General features: G+C 40.8%; 1 protein-coding gene across 1 annotated transcript in view; it reads right to left on the bottom strand.

Annotated features, from left to right (window-relative positions):
* Positions 1-8,538, bottom strand: part of LOC124613950 (nucleoporin Nup43) — a 202,703-nt gene extending 194,165 nt beyond the window's left edge. Inside the window, exon 1 of the mRNA XM_047142718.1 lies at positions 8,296-8,538. Within this exon, the coding sequence (XP_046998674.1) occupies positions 8,296-8,406 (111 nt within the window). The 5' untranslated portion in view covers positions 8,407-8,538. The remainder of the gene's footprint in view (positions 1-8,295) is intronic.
* Positions 8,539-20,412: the final 11,874 nt, after the last annotated feature.

Raw genomic sequence — 20,412 nt, 5'->3', positions numbered from 1 at the left:
GTAGAACTTACCCAGGAACAACTACTCTGTAGCACAATGTTTCACCATAACACATAATAAAGCTCACGGTACAAAAGATTCTTGCTGCTGACCATTTCCTAATACATAGGGGAATCAGGATTTCCAAAAAGGAACTCTTCCACTGCCGACTATACTTCCTGAGAGTTACTAAGAGGTAGCTGGAGTTGGCATTCAGGTTACACACTTGACAATGACAATTCCCTCCTCTTTTCACCATCTGCAAATGATGGTGAGAATGTTGTTGCTGATGGTCTGTCTACAGTATGAATCACCTCCCAACAACTTGATTTACATAAGCAAGTAATGGTGCTCATCAGTTACGCTGAACTGAATGACTGGATGCTAAGAATATTGGTTCTTTGTTTGCAGGGCAGACCACTATTGGGATCAATAGAGCAGTACATTGAGACGAAAACCACAGTTTGGCCTCAGCCATACGTTTATGTTTCTTTATGCAGCGTTGTATTTCAGTACTTACACAAAACAACTCACTTAGCTATCTTTGCTGCCAATGGATTGGTGATGCTGAACTTTGTATGGCCCAGTGTACAGAACAACGATTGAGGGCTTGACCCAAAATTTCACTTTTGTCTGTATATGGCAATGGTTCCCAAGTTCAGGACAATAAGCCCTGGAGAGTACAACGAAATTATCTGAGGGGTTAAAATTAAGAGTGAAACTTCCTAGCAGGTTAAAACTATGTGGTGGACCGAGACTCAAACTTGGGACCTTTGCCTTTCGCGGGCAAGTACTCTACCAAATGAACTACCCAAGCCAGTACCTCGTCTCTCATTCTGGAAAATTAAGAGTGTTTATTACAATGTAATTGCACCATTCTTTTCAAAAATTCTCTTTGTAACACTATTTCATTAGGGTATAGCAGGGCTTCCCAACCTTTTCAGCTGGCGGACCCCTTCTACAGTTGAAAATCCATGGCAGACCCCTAGTCAGTTAAGAGCACAGCAACTTTAAATTTCAGAGCGAAACCCATGGGAACTGAAAGCTTCTTAATGCAAGTGCCACGTTTCCAATGACCCCCCCTCCCACCCCACCCCCACCACGAAGTATCAACACTCTTGTGATTGTTCTTCCTTTGGTCGTCCTCCCTCCTCATTCATTTCAACTGGAAACTTCCCTTGTTGTGAAGGCGATGGAGAAACCGCACCCTTCTTCAATGATCCTGTCTTCAGCCACGGATCCATGTTAGAAGTAATAAACCGGTCAAAAACCGACTTATGAAATAGGTAGTGCACTGACAAAGCAAGTTTAACATTAAACGATGCCTGGGGCCGCATACGTGCCAGCAAGAACTGTGATTGGTCGACAAAGCTTGCTCCGCGCAAGGTTTCACCGCATCTAGCACCGTGAGCCAGCGCACAAACGACCCCCGTATTGTTGCGAAACAGTCGATCAGAGAAGCCGCATTCTCCGGCACTAAACTGTGTATGCGTTCTCACTTAGGAACCGCAAAGGCTGCTTGGGAATACGACATGAAGTAAAAGTACACGTTTCTCACACGAAAAAAAAAATAGTGATGAATTTGATTTTCACATTTTTATTCAATAATTTTACTCTTTATTTTACAAGATTTGGTGAAAGGTGGCCGTGGACCCCCTAGAAAGAGCTGGCGGACCCCTAAGGGGTCTGCGGACCACACGTTGGGAAGCCCTGGTGTATAGTATTTATTAGATCACCATTGTCCATGTCATCAATCATGGTTACTAATTTGACATCCATTGTTAGGTAAAGACTTCATTAAACTTTTTTAATGCAGTCATGTGTTCACTAATACCCACTCATGCTGCTGCTACATATTTTCTAATCTGCCTTCCTTTAAATTCCGAACCTGTTCTTTTCTTGTTTCAGATTCCAGTGGGGGGAAGAAAAAAAATCACTGTTTCATTCCTCTTGCTACTTGTCCCACCAACCTCCACATAATTTCCATAACAATCTTACTCTTTGGCATTGGTCTGTTACTTTGCTTGCATTTATCATGAATCTCTTGTCCAGCAGAAAAGTCCCAAGCAAATGTAAAAAAGTGCAAGTGACTACTGTATATAACAAGGTTAAAAGAACACACCCACAAAATATAGGCTTGCTGCAGAATTACTGAGCATATTCTGAGCTCAAATGTGATATATTCCATTTACACAGAAAATCTTCTGTCCAAAAATCAGCACAAATACAGAAACCATAGCTGGTGCAAAAATCAGCTTACTGTTTTCTTGCACGATATCCTGTGAACCGTGGATGAAGGGTTACAGGCAGATTCTGTGTTCCTGTATTTTTGGAATGTGTTTCACATACCCCCCTCTGCAGACTATTAATGAAGGTCTGATCATATGGAATAGGTTTTCAGGTACATGAGTGGTTCAAAGACTCCTTAAGTAATAGAACCCAGCATTTTGTCCTGGACAGCAAGACTATTGCCATGGGTGCCCCGTGGAAGTGTGATGTGGCATCTCTTGTTCTCAACATACACAACAAACTGACAAACAGGGTGAGCTGCAATCTGCAACACTTTGCTGATGACACTGCAGTGTTTGGGAAGGTGTCATCATTAGGTGACTGTAGGAAGACACAGGACAGCTAAGTGTAATATTGTGTCCTGCCCGTGACGTATTAATGTACTATTTTCCTTTCCTGTTGAAATATCAAAAGTTTAAGATATAATTTAATCTTTGTGCCAATTAACTGTGTTGCAAGTCAACGAATATGTACGCCCAGGATAATGAGAATGGCATAGCATTATCATTTGTATTTTCCCCTATATAAGAATGCATGTTTGTCTTTTCTTTCTCTCTCTTTAGCCGCGCGCCTTTCTGACAGCATCTTACGTTATCAGATTCCTATATTCTTCCCTTTTGTTTCAAATGAACTGAAATTGTATTCCTGTTAGGAATTTGTTTAGTTGTGTAATTATTATTGGCAATTGCAATTACAGAAATGACTTTACTATTAACATTTTTCTTTCGCTCCAGAATCGAGCTGAGATTACTGTAATTTCTACGTGTTTCACTGAAATACAGCCCAATTCTTAATTTTGTTCAAAACGGTGAGATTAGTGTTTGAGATGTCAGATGCCTGTATAAAAAACTTACTTTGTCAAATTGCTTAATCTGGCATTTCCACTTTCATTTCATAGTAACGGTTATCAATCCCCACTTTATAAAATGTTACAGATTTTGCTTTGCTACATTTTTTCTTACATTGTCAATGTGATACCTATGAAATTAATTTAGGACTGATCTGAATTTTCTCGCAAGGCGAGAAGACAATTTTCCATTCCCCTGAGATTTTAAGATCGCAAACTAAACGTTTTTCCAGCACGTTAAGAGTCTACTGTTCTTCACTTCAAACAACAAAAAAGATAAAAAAGATAAAGAAAGTGATTTGTGTATGCGAATGAGATATTTAAATTTATTTTACTTTTCATTAGCTTTCATCCTGACTAATCAATTATTGATTACACATTCCAAAAAAACTAACTTATTAATTTTACAGACCTTTTATTTATTATTATATTAGACAAAACTTCTATTAGGTGTGATAAATGGCAGAAAAATGCAGATGAGTAGGAAAAACAACCCTGTAACATTCAAATACACTATTAGTGGTGTGGTACATGAAAAACCACATCAATTAAATCTCAATACATAGTGTGTAACAAAGCAAAGTAACTGTAATGAAAAGAGCCAGTAAAGTGGGTTGCAGGAAGGTGAATAGTCAACTTCAGTTTCCTAGAAGAATTCTATAAAAGTCTAGTTCACTTTTAAAGGAGACCGCCTACAGAACACTACTGTGACTTTTGAGTACTGTCCAAGTACTTGGGAACTCCACCAGATCAGGTTAAAGGAAGACATCAAAGAAATTCAGAGATGAGCTGTTAGTTATTTGTGTGTTTTATTCATATGTGAATATTACTTTGTGATCTTAAATGGGAAACCCTGGAGCAAAGACGCCATTCTTTACATGAAATGTCACTGAGAAAATTTAAAGAATTGTAAGTTGTGGCTGAATGCAGAGCAATTCTTCTCACACCAATGTAAATTTTGCATAAGGACCATGAAGACAAATATGAAAAATAACACTCATACCGAGGCATACAGGCAGTCATTTTTTCCTTGCTTTTGCAAGTGTAATAAGAAAGAGAATCATTAGCAGGGGTTCTAGGGTATCATCAGCCGAGCACCATAAAGTGGCCTGCAGAGCGTGTATGTAGTTAATATATTGGTTTTCACGAGTTACCCAGTAATTCCTATTATGCATGTATCTCCTACTCACACAGCAAACATCAGTATTTGAATGGCTTTCACATCTGTAGTACATAATTCCTAAGTGGGGATACACATGGATCTTAAGCTATCAGTTTAGACACAATGTAAGATTTATTTAGCTTGTCCAACGCATGCCAAGTAATTTTTTGTCTCATTTTCATTTATGTTGTTGTCCATCAAGGGAAATATGGAAGCGTCCGATCCTGCCCATCTGCTTTGACCCATGACGTCACAAATATGGCAGAAACGACCATAAACCACGATTCCAATATGGCGCATATAAAGTCGTTACGTACACATTATGAGGACGAAAAACAAACACACACACACATTCTACAAAAAGCCTAATGACGCTAACGGGACAAGCACGGGAAATAGGGGGTTTTTGGGTGGGGGCAAACTAAATATAAACAAATTTAGACACCCATCCCCATACAAAACCACGCAAAATGAAGAAAAAAACCAAAATCACACAACTCCCCAAATACCACTAAACACAATATCATCTGGAATCGGACACTTCCCTTGACCTATATAGCTCAACAGCAGCTACCGATCTCATAAATTGGGATCGAACACTTCCCTTGACCTATATAGCTCAACAGCAGTTCCCGATCCCGTAAATTAGGATCTAACATTTCCCTTGACCTATATAGCTCAAAAACATCTCCCGATACCAATACCAACATTCACAGCCACACAGTGGGATCGAACACTTCCCTTGACCCGTTATCCTTACGACATGGTCAGAGACGCCGGAACTTTAAGTAAGCCTCATTTCTTCATGACATACTGAACACTTCACGACTTCATCCAAAAATCCGAATAGTTGAAGAAATTTTATTAGAGACAACGCACTGTCCCCCATCATAGCTGACAACCGAAAACTGTTCACCCCGTCAGTCATATCCATACCTACCAAAGACATAAAAAAAGCAATTTACCAAAATTCACACACGACGCCACACTCGCAAACTAAGCCAAAAACATCACCTAACACACCATCAGAGAGCACCACCGATCGCATCAAAATGACACCTACAAACACGCCACTCTCACAAACTAAATTCCGCGCCGTTGTGACACCACAACAGCCTAACGTCACGGGTCAAAGCCGACGGGTGGGATCGGACGCTTCGGTCGACCTGTTATCAGTAACAACATATAATAGCACCTTCCTTCCTCATCTGAAAAACCGAAAATAAATTCCTGGATTGTAAAAATCTTTTTCTGGGGATGAAAATAGATTTAGGTACTGAAATGAGAGCCAAAGTTGAACTACTTGGGCTCTGTAAAGAAAACAAACTGAAAAACAGACTGTGGTGATGAAGTGACATATGGGTGAAAAGTTGGTCACTGGCATCTAATACCGGAAAAAAAGGTCTTAAGGATACCAATTCCAAAAAACCACAACTTCCATGTGTAAAAGGAAACATTCAACAATACTAGCAAAAAAGCGAGGAACTGAAAGAACGGTAAACATAGCTTGTGATGTATGTTACTTGACAGTGTACCAAATATAACCCGTGTCACAAAAAAGCTGTAGTATAAACCACCTCACTGATGGCTGAAGTTACGTATTGGACCCCGTGATATCTTGGTTGTGGTGACAGACTGATTTGTAGCACAGCCCGAGGTCTAGGTTAGGTTGGAAGGTGACAACTTGGTTTTGAGTTGGTGAAGTCAACAAATGTGAAAGCAGAAAATACGGTTATGGCAATAAATTGATCGGTAGCGAAGCTTAATGTTTACGTCCGTGCCTTACCGAAAAATCCAATAAATCTGTATGTTTTATTCCTTTTAAATTTGCCACGTAATATTTATTTACAAATAATGGTGTTAGATTTTTTCTTTTTTCTTTTCCATCTAAACTTTTCATTTACTGCCAGCTAACAAACTTTATTGGGATGTTGGCTAAGAACTGAGTTTTCTCAGAAGTATACCTAATGGTCTCCTAATGCTTGAGAACCGCTGGGATAGAGCATTATAGCTAGCCCAGAATAAGACAGTCAATCAAGATTGTCACTGTGAGAACAAGTATCCTGTAACCTGGTGTGGCTATGGCATTCACATTATAAGAACAGAATAGTGTTAGGCAGCTTTCAATGGCATGGAACAGCGCTCTCACCATTCACTTAGGGCTACCATCATGTGTGATACGACCAAATCTTTGATGCCTACACAGTCAGTAGTTGGCCACTACTGCTGAACCTGTGCAGTGCATTGCCAGAGAACTGTCAGGCATCTGTTGCAGAGATTATGTATGAAAAGGTAAAGTTGCTACTTATCACAACAGCCTTACGTCACGGGTCAAAGCCGACGGGTGGGATCGGACGCTTCGGTCGACCCCAAAAATAGACGAGACACACACACACACACACACACACACACACACACACAACTGCATCCTCTGGCAGCTGAAGTCACTCAGCGAGGAGCAGCAGCAGCAGCAGCAGCAGCAGTGCGTGATGGGAATGGCAACTGGGTGGGTGTAACGAGGAGGCTGGGGCGGGAAGGGATAGCAGGGCAGGGGTGGGGAACAGTGCTGTGCCAAATACACGGTATAAAATCACATTTGTGTGTGTGTGTGTGTGTGTGTGTGTGTGTGTGTGTGTGTGTGTGTGTGTGTGTGTGTGTGTGTGTGTGTGGTGTGGAGGGGGGGGGCGGGGGGTAGGGGGGAAGAGAGAGAGAGAGAGAGAGAGAGAGAGAGAGAGAGAGAGAGAGAGAGAGAGAGAGAGAGTGTTTGCATCTCATATATTTTTAGCAAAGGCCTTTTTAGCTGAAACCTTATATTGTGACAGTCTTTTTGTTGTGCCTATCTGCAACACAGCATCTCCGCTATAGGGTGAGTAGCAACTTTCCTTTTCATAATATTGTTATATTCCATCCTGGATTTTCCAGAGCTCGTGTATGGGGAGTCTCTGCAATTTCTGAGAGTGTCCGTCTCATCATTCACATCTACATGCACACACCCAGGATTCATAACAAACATCTGAAGTGAGATTGAAGACATGTGACCAATGCCAGCCATCTTAACAACATAACGACTTTCATTTTTTCAGACATGGCCATGGAAAAACACATCTTCCAGTGCTGAGGATTGATATTAATAGCTTTGGAGCTCCCATAACATCATCCCTTTCTGGTCAGAGAACATGGTGACACGAAGTTTACCCTCCAATTAAAATGAAAAAACTATGTTGCATCCATTGGTGAGTGTAAGCTTACGTATTTCCTTTTGAGTGGGCACCAGAGCCTCAATAAATTTGAAGACAAACATAATTCACCCAGGCCGTATTCCTAATTACTTTATCTGTACTTCTAGTTTCAGGGCATGGGCCATTCTCAAGTGCACCTATAGCAACAGATGTGTGTGCATGGTTCTCGTCTCATCATCAAAACCTTGCGTGCCATACAAAGTGCACAACACGATGGTGGCTACGAGAACAATCACCATCATGTCATGTGTCTTAAATATTTCTTTAGCTGTTCACTGTTGACAACCATGCTATGTGCAAATAGACATTGTTTCATTTTTTGGCAAAGTGAGACGTATCCACATCTGTGTGGTCTTGAGACTGGACCTTGCCAAAAATTTGGTGCGCAAATAATGGGATTTGGAATACTTTCCTGTGTAACTGTGTCCTTTAAAATGGTACACTCGAGTGACAGAGAATTTGGCACCCGCTACTGGGCAACTGCAAGCGGAATCCCATACCCAGCAATTCCGATTGCAGATGCCCCCTGTTCGGATATGGTCTACACAGTGCAACAAAAAATTAAGACAATGGAATACAACTGCAGTGACAAGGCAAAGCCGATGAGCGTCGTTCTAGCTAAATCACAATTGCAGTATTCTCCTTCGCCGGAGGTTCTGATTAATTTGAATTGACAAATACGGGCATAAACTTTAGAGCGTCAGTTTTACTGTAAAATATATATGCACCAAACACAGCACGAAAACCATGTCAAATCAGACAGACACTTGAGCATATACCTGTTCATCCCAACTGCCAGTAACAAAATAGCTGGAACATGATAAAGCCTCGGGTTTCCATCTTACTTTATTTATTTTTTCCCCGACAAATACTGCTTGAACATCATCCATAGTTAAAGTTTTTGCAAAAACCAAGGTAAAAACTTTCACTCGTAAAATCTATTTAGTTTTTACCGCCACTCGCAAAGATATTAGCGTCAGTAGCAGACACTCATAGAAATTAAATGTGCATTTAATTTTATCAGTGAGCTCAATACTTAACTGAAGAGACTACACAGAGGCGTCTTTGCCTAGAAAACCTTGAAGGTCTTTGGTGGAGTCGGCGTATTGTAGCGGGGCAATTGTTCTTCTGCTTGTGACTTTGAAGTCCATCTGTTCCTTTTTCAAACAAACAGTTTCAACAGTTATGCTGCATACGGCTGCAGTAATCGATGAACAACAGGAAGTGGTACTCAATTTCACCTGTAAGTTACATATGCTTTGCTATATGGTAAATGAATTACTGTTCGGGAAATACTGTAAAAAGCTATCTAAATTATTTTTATTTTCATCACTCGCTCTAGAATTCTTAAAAAATGAGTGCATGAAGTACGAAGGGAATACTGGACTCCATCGAAACATAGCGTCATTTGTATTTCACACTTTACAAAAGACAGCTGCATGTTTCGATGGGGAACTGATAGACAGCTGATGAAGGATAACCCCATACCAAGTTTGTTCAGTTTTCCAGGTCATTTGCAAATGAAAATCAGTCGGAGAAGGCAACTTGTTAGGAATAAATTATCGGTATCTGAGGTAAAACTATGTGTTTAACTAACAATAAGTATAGACATTGTTGTTAGTGTCTCTTTCTAAAGTTCTAGTACCTCGTAATTGTTGTTGATGAATTCTTTTAATTTTGTTTCAGGGAATGAATGAGCTGCAAACGACAAATAGGTTGTGTGAATCCGATAGCAACCATGAGAAGTGCAATGCAATTGTTCAGATTGATGTCTCTCACAGAACTGTGGCCCTTAAGTGAAAAAAAATGAGGCGATTGCAGATGAAACTTATGCGGCGTGGAAATACTGGCAGAATTAATTACAGTGCTGAAAAATAAAAGAAACTGAGTAAATGACAACCTGGAAAGTACACTTCAGGAACGTTTTAGTGCCTTTCCTTTAGACTTTATTCTTACCCATTTCAGAAACAGTGATGCAAAGAAGCAAACCAGGCGAGACAGTGAACTGACCAAACAATTTGCACTCACTCTGCATTTCTATTCGTCTAGGGCATATAGATTTGTACGCTCTATATTTCTTTTGCCCCACCCTAATATCCTTTGTGGTTGGGTGTCATCAACAAATAGTGAACCTGGCTATTTACAAGAGATTTTCAACTATCTAAAACATAATCCCAGTGACGAACGATATCTTAAGGAGTGTGTAATTATTTGTGATAGTATGTCAATTAGGAAGCAGCTTGAGTGGAACAACAACAAAAAGTGCATAAAGGCTATGTTGATTTGGGCTACATTGTGAATATAGATGCAGAAGAAATGGCTACTGAAGTTTTAGTTTTTCAGATAGTGCGATATATTGAAAAGTTTAAGTGCCCAATTCCATATTTCTTTATGAATAAACTATCATCAGATGTAATGACAGAAATTATGAGATATTGTAAGTCGAAATTATTTTCTGTGTGTGTTTTTGTGAGGTCAGTGACATGGAATGCTGCTGCTGCCAACATACTGTGAACATACTGACAATAAGTAATCTTGGGCACCTACTGAAACTGAAAAATGTTCATACAATTCTTGATACATGCCATATGCTAAAATTAGTTCATAATACTCAAGCTGAAAAGAAAATTATTAACTGTGAAGCTGGATATGTGAAGTGAGACTTTATTTTGAAGTTACATTATCTGGAAGAGAGTGAATCTTCAAAATTTCACAATTCACTTATTAACCAATTCCTTATTAGCATGTTGGATGTTCCCAAACAATTCTTGTGAGATGCCCATTTCCATATCCAACATTTGTGTGTTCGATTTTTCTTCGTCAACGGCACTGCAAACTCTCCAGCTAGAAGCTGCTGACCTACCATACAAATACTTTCACTTGTTGTCATCCTGAAAGTCACGTAAGCAGCATTCCCAACTTCAACGTGTGGAAACGCTAATGTGCATGTAAGGTTAGTGGTGAGGGGATGCATATGTAAGGCATTCATACTTGTGCGAACCTGGATTTATACGCAGCCTTGTTGTAAGTCTTGCTGTGTGTGAGGCCTGCAGCTTAATTTCATGTTCTTATTGTGGAAGAATTGCTTTCAGGTGGCTCCTACATATGGTACACTTTATTTCCATAATTAGAGTGCTCCCACATTACAGGAATTACAAGCAAACATGAAAATAAAATTAACATAACTGGAGGGAACAATTCGTTGACAGACACTAGAGAACAAGCAACTCAGAAAGTGGCCAACAACAGAACAATCTAAAATATAACGCTTAAAAACCACAGAATGCCCACATGCCATGACAATGAGTAACCACAAGTCAGCGCTCCTAGTGGACAGTGCACTAACTCAGTTGCCACTCATTAAACACTTATTTGATCACAAGTGGACAGCTGTGTGACTGCCTGTCGCTATACAACCCCTCCCCCCCCCTCCCCATGTGGAAGCGGAATGTCATCTTCATTACTTGTCTCAGGTGCTATTCTTGAATGTTGTCAGGAAGAGCACCCAGTGTCTGGACCACATCTCCTGTTTGATGACAGTGTTGATCAGTATAGGAAAAAGTGATCATCTAAAGATTCCTGCAAGACAAACGCAGGTTTAACCGAACCACCAGGCAGTGTTTCTCTTGCTATTAACCAAAATGCACACTGTCTTATCTTGTATTGCTGCTACAAGGTGTGGTGGTATGAGCATAGTGCGACACGGGTGCAACACCGCGTCTCTTTTTGGATGAACGTTTGCTGCATGCCATGTCATGATGCAGTCATGTCATGGCATGGTTGTGGTCGCATGTGGAGATCTGATCTCTCAAATGTGCTTGAAATGTAGTGATTTTGATATATCTCCTGTCAAGGCACCCAGATCGACAAACTATTCTGGCAGCCATAGCGTTTCCCCACAGACTGATTTAGTAAGAGATGCATCAATGTCAGGCTTGCTTATGGTGCCAAGGTTGAAATGAATTAATGGTAGAACCATCATCCACTATGATTCTTGATACACGTAGGTGGCTTTAATGGACCTGTGCCACTGCTTGCCCATCCCATTGCTGGCTGGATGATAACTCGTTGTTGTATGACGTGATGCACTACAAAACTTGTTCAGTTGTGTAAACGAACTGGACTTGAATTGGTGTCCTCTGTTAGTTATTATATGGAGTGGACATCCGAACTGAGTGATCCAGTTAGATATAAGCGCGGCAGCTGGCGTCTCAGGGGACATATTATTTATAGGAATAACTTCCAGCCATCATGTGAATCTATCAACAACAGTTAATAAGTATCGTTGACCTGATTTTGGTAGTGTCCCAGAATATTAATATGTATGTGGGTCAACCTCTCGGTCATGTTCGGGACTGTACCTACTGGTGCGTGAACATGACTTGAAATTTGCTGTGTTAACAATTCACGCTTGCATGAGACAATGATGGCAATCCTTTTGTATCTCAGGCCACACATAACGATTGGATACAAGCTTCGTCATTACTCCAGGATGACGTAAATAATGGAGACCGTGAAATACTTCTGCCGGAATCGATGGGCGAGTTTTTCCATCGCAGGTGTCGCAATACACCATAGTGTTTGCCTTTGGTAAGTCAATGAGTGTGAGCTGTAGGCCTGCTGTAGTGTCATTGAGGCAGTCTTGAAGTTCTTGGTCAGTCTGCTGTGCTTGAGCTAGACATGTGAGATCGATTGTCTCCATCATGGCGTTGATGTGCTACAAACAGTCTGCCACTACATTGTTCAATCCTGAAATATGTTGAATATTTCTGAACAATTGGGCAATAAACTCCAGTTGATTTCATGGCCTTGGAGAGCATATGTCTTTGTTTGGCAACAGGTGAAAGTCAGAGGTTACTACATCTACATACATACTCCGCAATCCACCATACGGTACGTGGCGGAGGGTACCTCGTACCACAACTAGCATCTTCTCTCCCTGTTCCACTCCCAAACAGAACTAGGGAAAAATGACTGCCTATATGCCTTTGTACGAGCCCTAATCTGTCTTAGCTTATCTTCGTGGTCTTTCCACGAAATGTAAGTTGGTGGCAGTAAAATTGTACCACAGTCAGCCTCAAATGCTGGTTCTATAAATTTCCTCAGTAACAATCCACTAAACGAACGTCTCCTTTCCTCTAGAGACTGCCACCCGAGTTCCTGAAGCATTTCCATAACACTCGCGTGATGATAAAACCTACCAGTAACAAATCTAGCAGCCCGCCTCTGAATTGTTTCTATGTCCCCCTCAATCCAACCTGATAGGGATCCCAAACGCTCGAGCAGTACTCAAGAATAGGTCATATTAGTGTTTTATACGTGGTCTCCTTTACAGATGAACACTTCCTCCCAAAATTCTACCAATGAACCGAAGACGACTATCCGCCTTCCGCACAACTGCCATTACATGCTTGTCCCACTTCATATGGCTCTGCAATGTTACGCCCAAATATTTAATCGGCGTGACTGTGTCAAGCGCTACACTACCAAGGGAGTATTCAAACTTTACAGGATTCTTTTTCCTATTCATCTGCATTAATTTACATTTATATTTAGAGTTAGCTGCCATTCTTTACACCAATCGCAAATCCTTTCCAAGTCATCTTGTATCCTCCTAAAGTCATTCAACGACGACACCTTCCCGTACACCACAGCATCATCAGCAATCAGCCGCACATTGCTATACACCCTATCCAAAAGATGATTTATGTAGATAGAAAACAACAGAGGACCTACCACACTTCCCTGGGGCACTCCAGATGATACCCTCACCTCCAATGAACACTCACCATCGAGGACAACGTACTGGGTTCTATTACTTAAGAAGTCTTCGAGCCACTCACATACTTGGGAACCAATCCCATATGCTCGTACCTTAGTTAGGAGTGTGCAGGGGGCACTGAGTCAAACGCTTTCTGAAAGTCAAAGAATATTGCATCCGTCTGATACCCTTCATCTATGATTCGAAAGATATCATGTGAAAAAAGGGCGAGTTGCGTTTCGCAGGAGTGATGCTTTCTAAAGCCGTGCTGATGCATGGACAGCAATTTCTCTGTTTCAAAGAAATTCATTATATTCGAACTGAGAATATGATCGAGAATCCTGCAACAAACGAATGTTAAGGATATTGGTCGGTAATTTTGATGATCCGTCCTTCTACATTTCTTATAAACAGGCGTCACCTGCGCTTTTTTCCAGTCGTTCGGGGCTTTACGTTGGGCAAGAGATTCGCGATAAATGCAAGCTACGTAAGGAGCCAATGCAGTAGAGTACTCTCTGTAAACCGAGTTGGAATCCCATCAGGACCTGGTGATTTATTTATTTTCAACCCATTCAGCTGCTTCACAACCCCAGGGATGTCTATCACAATGTCCTCCTTACGGGAATCTGTACGAGACTCAAACGGCGGTGTGTTTGTATGATCCTCCTGCGTGAAAGTTTTCTCAAATGTTAAATTTAAAATTCCAGCTTTCGTTTTGCTGTCTTCCGTTGCCAGGCCAGACTGATCAGTGAGTGACTGGATGGAAGCCCTCAGCCTGCTTACCGGTTTTACATAAGACCATAATTTCCTTGGGTTTTCAGGAAGATCTTTTGCTAAGGTATGACGGTGGTAGTGGTTGAATGCTTCGCGCATCACTCTTTTTACAGCAGCAAGAATCTCCGCTAACTTTTGCCTGTCCTCATTCTCCCAATCTTTCTTGTACCGTGAGTGCAACTGCATTTGCTTCCTGAGCATGCTCCGAACTGCGCTGTTAAACCACAGTGTGTCTTTCCGGTCCATAACCCACTATTTCGGCACATACTTGTCCAATGCGTGATTTACAATGTGTTTAAAATTTGCCCATAATTCTTCCACGTCCATCGTACTGGAAGTAAATGAAGTCGATTGATTTACTAAGTGGGATGATAACAACTGCTTATCTGCTCTTTCTAGTAAGAATGCTCTCCTAGCCTTCTTGACCGACTTTTAACTTTCATAACCAAAGTCGTAATGACAATATCATTATCACTAATCCCTGTCTCAACACTGACACCGTTGATGAGGTCTGGTCTGTTTGAGGCTACCAGATCTAAAATATTTCCATTACGCATTGGCTGTCGATTTAGCTGCTCAAGACAGTTTTCGGATATGGTGTTCAAAAGTAATTCACACAACGGCTTGTCTGTACCACCTGTAATGAATCCGTAGACATCACAGTTTATACTAGGTAGGATGAAGCCGCCTCTGACTAATAAAGCATGATCCGGGTACTTCTACGATACAGAATGTAGACTCCCTCTGAATGATTCTAGAACTGTCACGGTAGAACCTGGTGGCCCGTAATAACCCCCCACAACTAACTTTATTTCCCCTAGCCCTGTTAAACGTGTCCAGATAACTTCACAATCACACTCTACTTCGACCTTAGTAGACACAAAATTTTTGTCAACTGCAATGAAGACACAACCTCCTACAGTGTCTAATCTCTCTTTATGATACACATTCCAACCCTCACTAAATATTTCAGAACTTCCTATCTCAGCATTCAGCCAGGTCTCGGTCCCGAGAATAATTTGCGCGCCACATGCTTCCTGGAGGGCAGTAAATTCAGGAACTTTATTCCGAACACTCTGAAAATTTACTGCTAATACCTTGATAGCTAAAGTGTCTTTACACTGAGCATGTCCTGATTTCCCTGCATGCACGTTGACTGGTGAGTGTTCATCAGGACACCTCGCACTACTGCCGAAAAAAACTCCATGTGCACGCCACAAGTTCTCTGCTACCCGAGTAGCCGCTTCCTTTGTGTAGTGCACCCCTGACCTATCTAGGGGCGTCCTACGATTCCCCACTGTAACACTCCCTTTTAATCTTCTGACTTATCCCGCTCGATTGGGATCTGAAAAGTAGCAAATAGATAATAATTAATGTGACCGTGTACCTAATGGGCTGGCAATCGGGTTGGACTGCTACGGAGATGTTACATTCCATTTTTGTCCTTCTCAAATGCTGTAATAAAGAAATGTCTGGTGCCAAGAAGAACAACAACACAGCTTCATTAATCAACGACTTATATTCATCACAAAAACACAAGGTATGGAGACAGCCACTGCCTTCGTCGTACAGAATTAATAACGGCTAATCTCAGCACAGGCCCTTTCGTTATTCCTTATCGTCACACGCAATTTCCATCATTGTAATCCAACACTGCAATCCAACACTGCAATCCAAATGATGCCGGCGCGGTAGACGCGTAATTACAATATCGGCACAAAAAATGTCACTGAATCACACTAGTAATTATACTTTTTCACTTTCCCGTATATTTCTAACACAAAAGGGGTTAAACCGCGGCGATGGCCACCCCCTTTGTCGGTACGGCCTTGCATTACGGCCACCGGCCGCCCCACGGCCCGGCCCGCAGCCTGGGTCCCACTCTACTCACTGACTGACTCAACACTCGCTCTCGCTCTCGCAACCCGACACACACTATCGATTGTTTGTCCTGTCGACCTGTGCTGTCGCAAAACTTATAGTAAGGGCCTACGGACCCCTTACATCCCCGCCCTCGAAAACTTCTTTGAAGCCACAGGCGTAAAAGAATCGGCTAGGGAATTAGACATCACTACATATGAACAAAACACACAGTGCAAATAAGTAATGAAATTACAATCACCAAGAAAATCCTTGACTCCGGTAGTGGGCTGCCTCTACAATAATATTCTACAAAAAGTTATTACATCTCAAAAATATGGCATTGTCCAAATAACACACAACATCAATCCTACTTACGTAACATAGCATGGTAAATATTTTTTGTAAACTTATCTTATCAAAAATTTCCAAAAACTTTTCACTTTCAAAGGTTTGTACGAGTCATTAACTACATATCTGTTATAACTTGCTATAGCAAACACAAGAAAAGAAACTAGTTGAATGCCAGCTACTCCTTTGGTATGCCGTCCTTTCAGCAGGGTTCGTGCCATCCATACTACTATCACTCTAATTCATAATTCATTTGGCCAACATTTATAAAAGTTAAGGAAGAAATTCACAACTTATTGCTACAGCAAAGACAAGAAAACAGCTAGGTGAATGCCAGCTACCCCTTTGGTATGCCGTCCTTTCAGCGGGGTTCATGCCGTCCATACCACTACCACACTAACTTATAACTCCCTTCCCAACGCATATAAAAGTTAAGGAAGAAAAAATCACAACTTATTTAAATCTTTAACACAAGCAAATTGAAATTGAGACAAAATATGACATTTATACATTGAATGCCAGCTACCCCTTTGGTATGCCGTCCTTTCAGCGGGGTTTGTGCCATCCATACTACTATCACTCTAATTTATAACTCCCTTCCCAACGCATATAAAATTTAAGGAAGAAAAAATCACAACTTATTTAAATCTTTAACACAAGCAGATTGAAATTGAGACAAAATATGACATTTATACATTGAATGCCTGCTACCCCTTTGGTATGCCGTCCTTTCAGCGGGGTTTGTGCCGTCTATACTACTATCACTCTAATTTATAACTCACTTGGCCAACACATATAAAAGTTAAGGAAGAAATTCACAACTTGTTCATTACAGAATCTATAAATTTAAATGCTACATTGTACCGCTAAGCATGTCTTACATAATTATTTGCAACACTACAACTAATGTGGTCACCCAATGAAAAATTTTAAACTACTGATCATTTCATTTTGCCAAACATCACTTCCATATGTGAATTGTTATCAAGAAAGCTTAGATGAGAGGTACAATATCTCCTGTTCTATTCACACTAATTTAAATCCACTATATGGATATTTGTCATTCATTACTCAGTGCCAGAATTCTGCTTCTAAAGCTTGACCTACGTATAACCATAATTGACTCTGATAGCTAATTGGATACATGAATTACTAATTATTCATTAGTTACACCTTGTTTTATCAGCATACTTCAGATAAACATGTATACCTACAAATAACTTGCAAACAGATGTTGCTCATGTGCTAAATGACATACTTCAATATTTCAAACATCTCATACTCCATACTCTTCATTACACATAACTTAACACCAACTTCAACTGCAAATACATATATATCTTCAACCTATATCAATCCTCCATATACTTCAACACTTCAAACCTCTCATACTCAATATACATCATTACACATAACTCCCTCAACTTAACAGCAACTTCAACTGCATATATATCTTCAACCTACATCAACTCTCCATATTCGCTGCAATAACCACATAAAAATACTACTTCAGGCTCCTTAGCCTCTCCATTCATCATATTTCACATCATTTATCTGAACAACTATCTCCTTGTGTATTTGTTTCTTTATATGTCCATCTACTTACAAGCTGATACATTACTTCAATTTTCTTACAACAGTTTGACCTTTTCATGCCTCATAAAACAACTCTATAAGATTACCCAAATTCTTGTTTAACCAATTAGCTTACCACGACATTATGTAAACATTCGCTTTCTGATATGGTTCTCATTTTATTCCGTCTGGCATTATTAATTTTGGTTATTTACTCACAGTAAACTGAGCTTTTTTTAAGTTATTGATTCTCTGACATCTCACACTCTACATCAACAGCAACTACTACAAATTTACTACATGGCTCCTGACTGAATTACTTGGATGACCACTACCAATCCTAACTACTACACTAATTTTCTTAACCTAAGAATAGAGAAAGATGGTAGAGGAGTGACACTTGAAATTATAAATAAAGTCTCACCCAGCTGGGAGTGTACCAGTCGCCACTTGGTATACCAGCAAAAGAGTTGCTAGCTCCCTACACCTTAACTACTTCTCCATATATGAGTGAACTATAAATTTGCTACAAGATTCCTAACTATCATTTGTACAACCACTACCTACTCTAACACTAACTTTCTTAACCTAAGGATAGAGAAAGATGGTAGAGGAGTGAAACTTGAAATTAGAAATAAAGTCTCACCCAGCTGGGAGTGTACCAGTCGCCACTTGGTATACCAGCAAAAGAGTTGCTAGCTCCCTACACCTTAACTACTTAATCACTTCACATATTAATTTTCACCTACACAGTTTATGTAAAATGTTTTAAATAAGATAAATCATACCACTCATAAAATCTATAAATGTAAAATCCCACAAAACAATAAGCATATTTGTATAATTACCATTTAGACAGCGCAGTATGCATAAATAAGTATGTTATATTTCAGAGTATGTTTCGCAAACTTTTCGAAAATTATTGCAATTGGGCACTTTTCCTAACGCGCAATTCAGTTTACAAACGTTTATTTACCGCGAAACTGCACACTGCAATATAATGTTATGTCAATCAGTCATCTTCACTCACCAACCGACGTTACCACGAGTCGCGATGTTTTGACGTTTGAAGTGGGCTTGGCGCTGTACAGCCGCCGGAACGCGTGAAGGCCTCGCGGCTCACTGTGGCGGGACGTCGTAGTTCTCAGCCGGCCGCTCCATGGCGCTGCAGGCGGGCGTAGTTTGTAGTTCGGCTGCTAGATGTCGGGACGGCGCTCGGTGTCTCGAAGTCGCGCGGCTTGCTGTGGCGGGCGTGTGAAATCACCTCGCAGATCGAAGCTCTTTGGCGCAACTGCTACACGTGTCTGCGTGACGTCACTCAATAATTGAGTCGCCACAATACATTGTCGTCCGCATTACAGTTTATGGGTCCACATGAAGCTGTCCGAATTTTCACTATTTAAAAAGCAATTCCAGTCAAAATATTATCACTAAACACTTCGTTAAAACTTTCGTGACGAATTCTTGGCTCGTTTTGGTCGTAATAATGTTCACACGTGTCTTTCTTTGGTGTTCACTTTTCACAGTTTTTCGTGCGGATTTGCGCGTTTGCACATTATAATACAGTTTATTGACACTATTATTCTCATCTAAAATGGCAAGAAAAAGTTTAGTCACAATCGTAAGGTGCTATTACTTCGTATTGCTCAAAATGCACTGTTTCTTGTCACGATATTAACGTTTATGCTATGTCCCGATCCAACATTGAAAAAATATTTTCTCACGTTAAGCAAGATAAAATTACCTATTGTTCTTTATGATTCGTCCGAAAATTGCACTTGTCCTGTCACGGTAAGCCAAGGGTGTAACACTCCGGTATAATCTACTGACTTTTCCCGCTCGATTGGGATCTGATAGCAGCCCAAATAGATAATAATTAATGTGACCGTGTACCTAATGGGCTGGCAATCGGGTTGGACTGCTACGGAGATGTTACATTCCATTTTTGTCCTTCTCAAATGCTGTAATAAAGAAATGTCTGGTGCCAAGAAGAACAACAACACAGCTTCATTAATCAACGACTTATATTCATCACAAAAACACAATGTATGGAGACAGCCACTGCCTTCGTCGTACAGAATTAATAACGGCTAATCTCAGCACAGGCCCTTTCGTTACTCCTCATCGTCACACGCAATTTCCATCATTGTAATCCAACACTGCAATCCAACACTGCAATCCAACACTGCAATCCAAATGATGCCGGCGCGGTAGACGCGTAATTACAATATCGGCACAAAAAATGACACTGAATCACACTAGTAATTATACTTTTTCACTTTCCCGTATATTTCTAACACAAAAGGGGTTAAACCGCGGCGATGGCCACCCCCTTTGTTGGTACGGCCTTGCATTACGGCCACCGGCCGCCCCACGGCCCGGCCCACAGCCTGGGTCCCACTCTACTCACTGACTGACTCAACACTCGCTCTCGCTCTCGCTCTCGCAACCCGACACACACTATCGATTGTTTGTCCTGTCGACCTGTGCTGTCGCAAAACTTATAGTAAGGGCCTACGGACCCCTTCCACCACCCAACAGCGCAAGTGCAGAAATCTGCAACCAAGACCATAAC

The sequence above is a fragment of the Schistocerca americana genome, chromosome 4, assembly GCF_021461395.2.
Source record: "Schistocerca americana isolate TAMUIC-IGC-003095 chromosome 4, iqSchAmer2.1, whole genome shotgun sequence".
Taxonomy (NCBI): Eukaryota; Metazoa; Arthropoda; class Insecta; order Orthoptera; family Acrididae; genus Schistocerca; species Schistocerca americana.
This window is presented reverse-complemented; position numbering and strand designations above follow the sequence as displayed.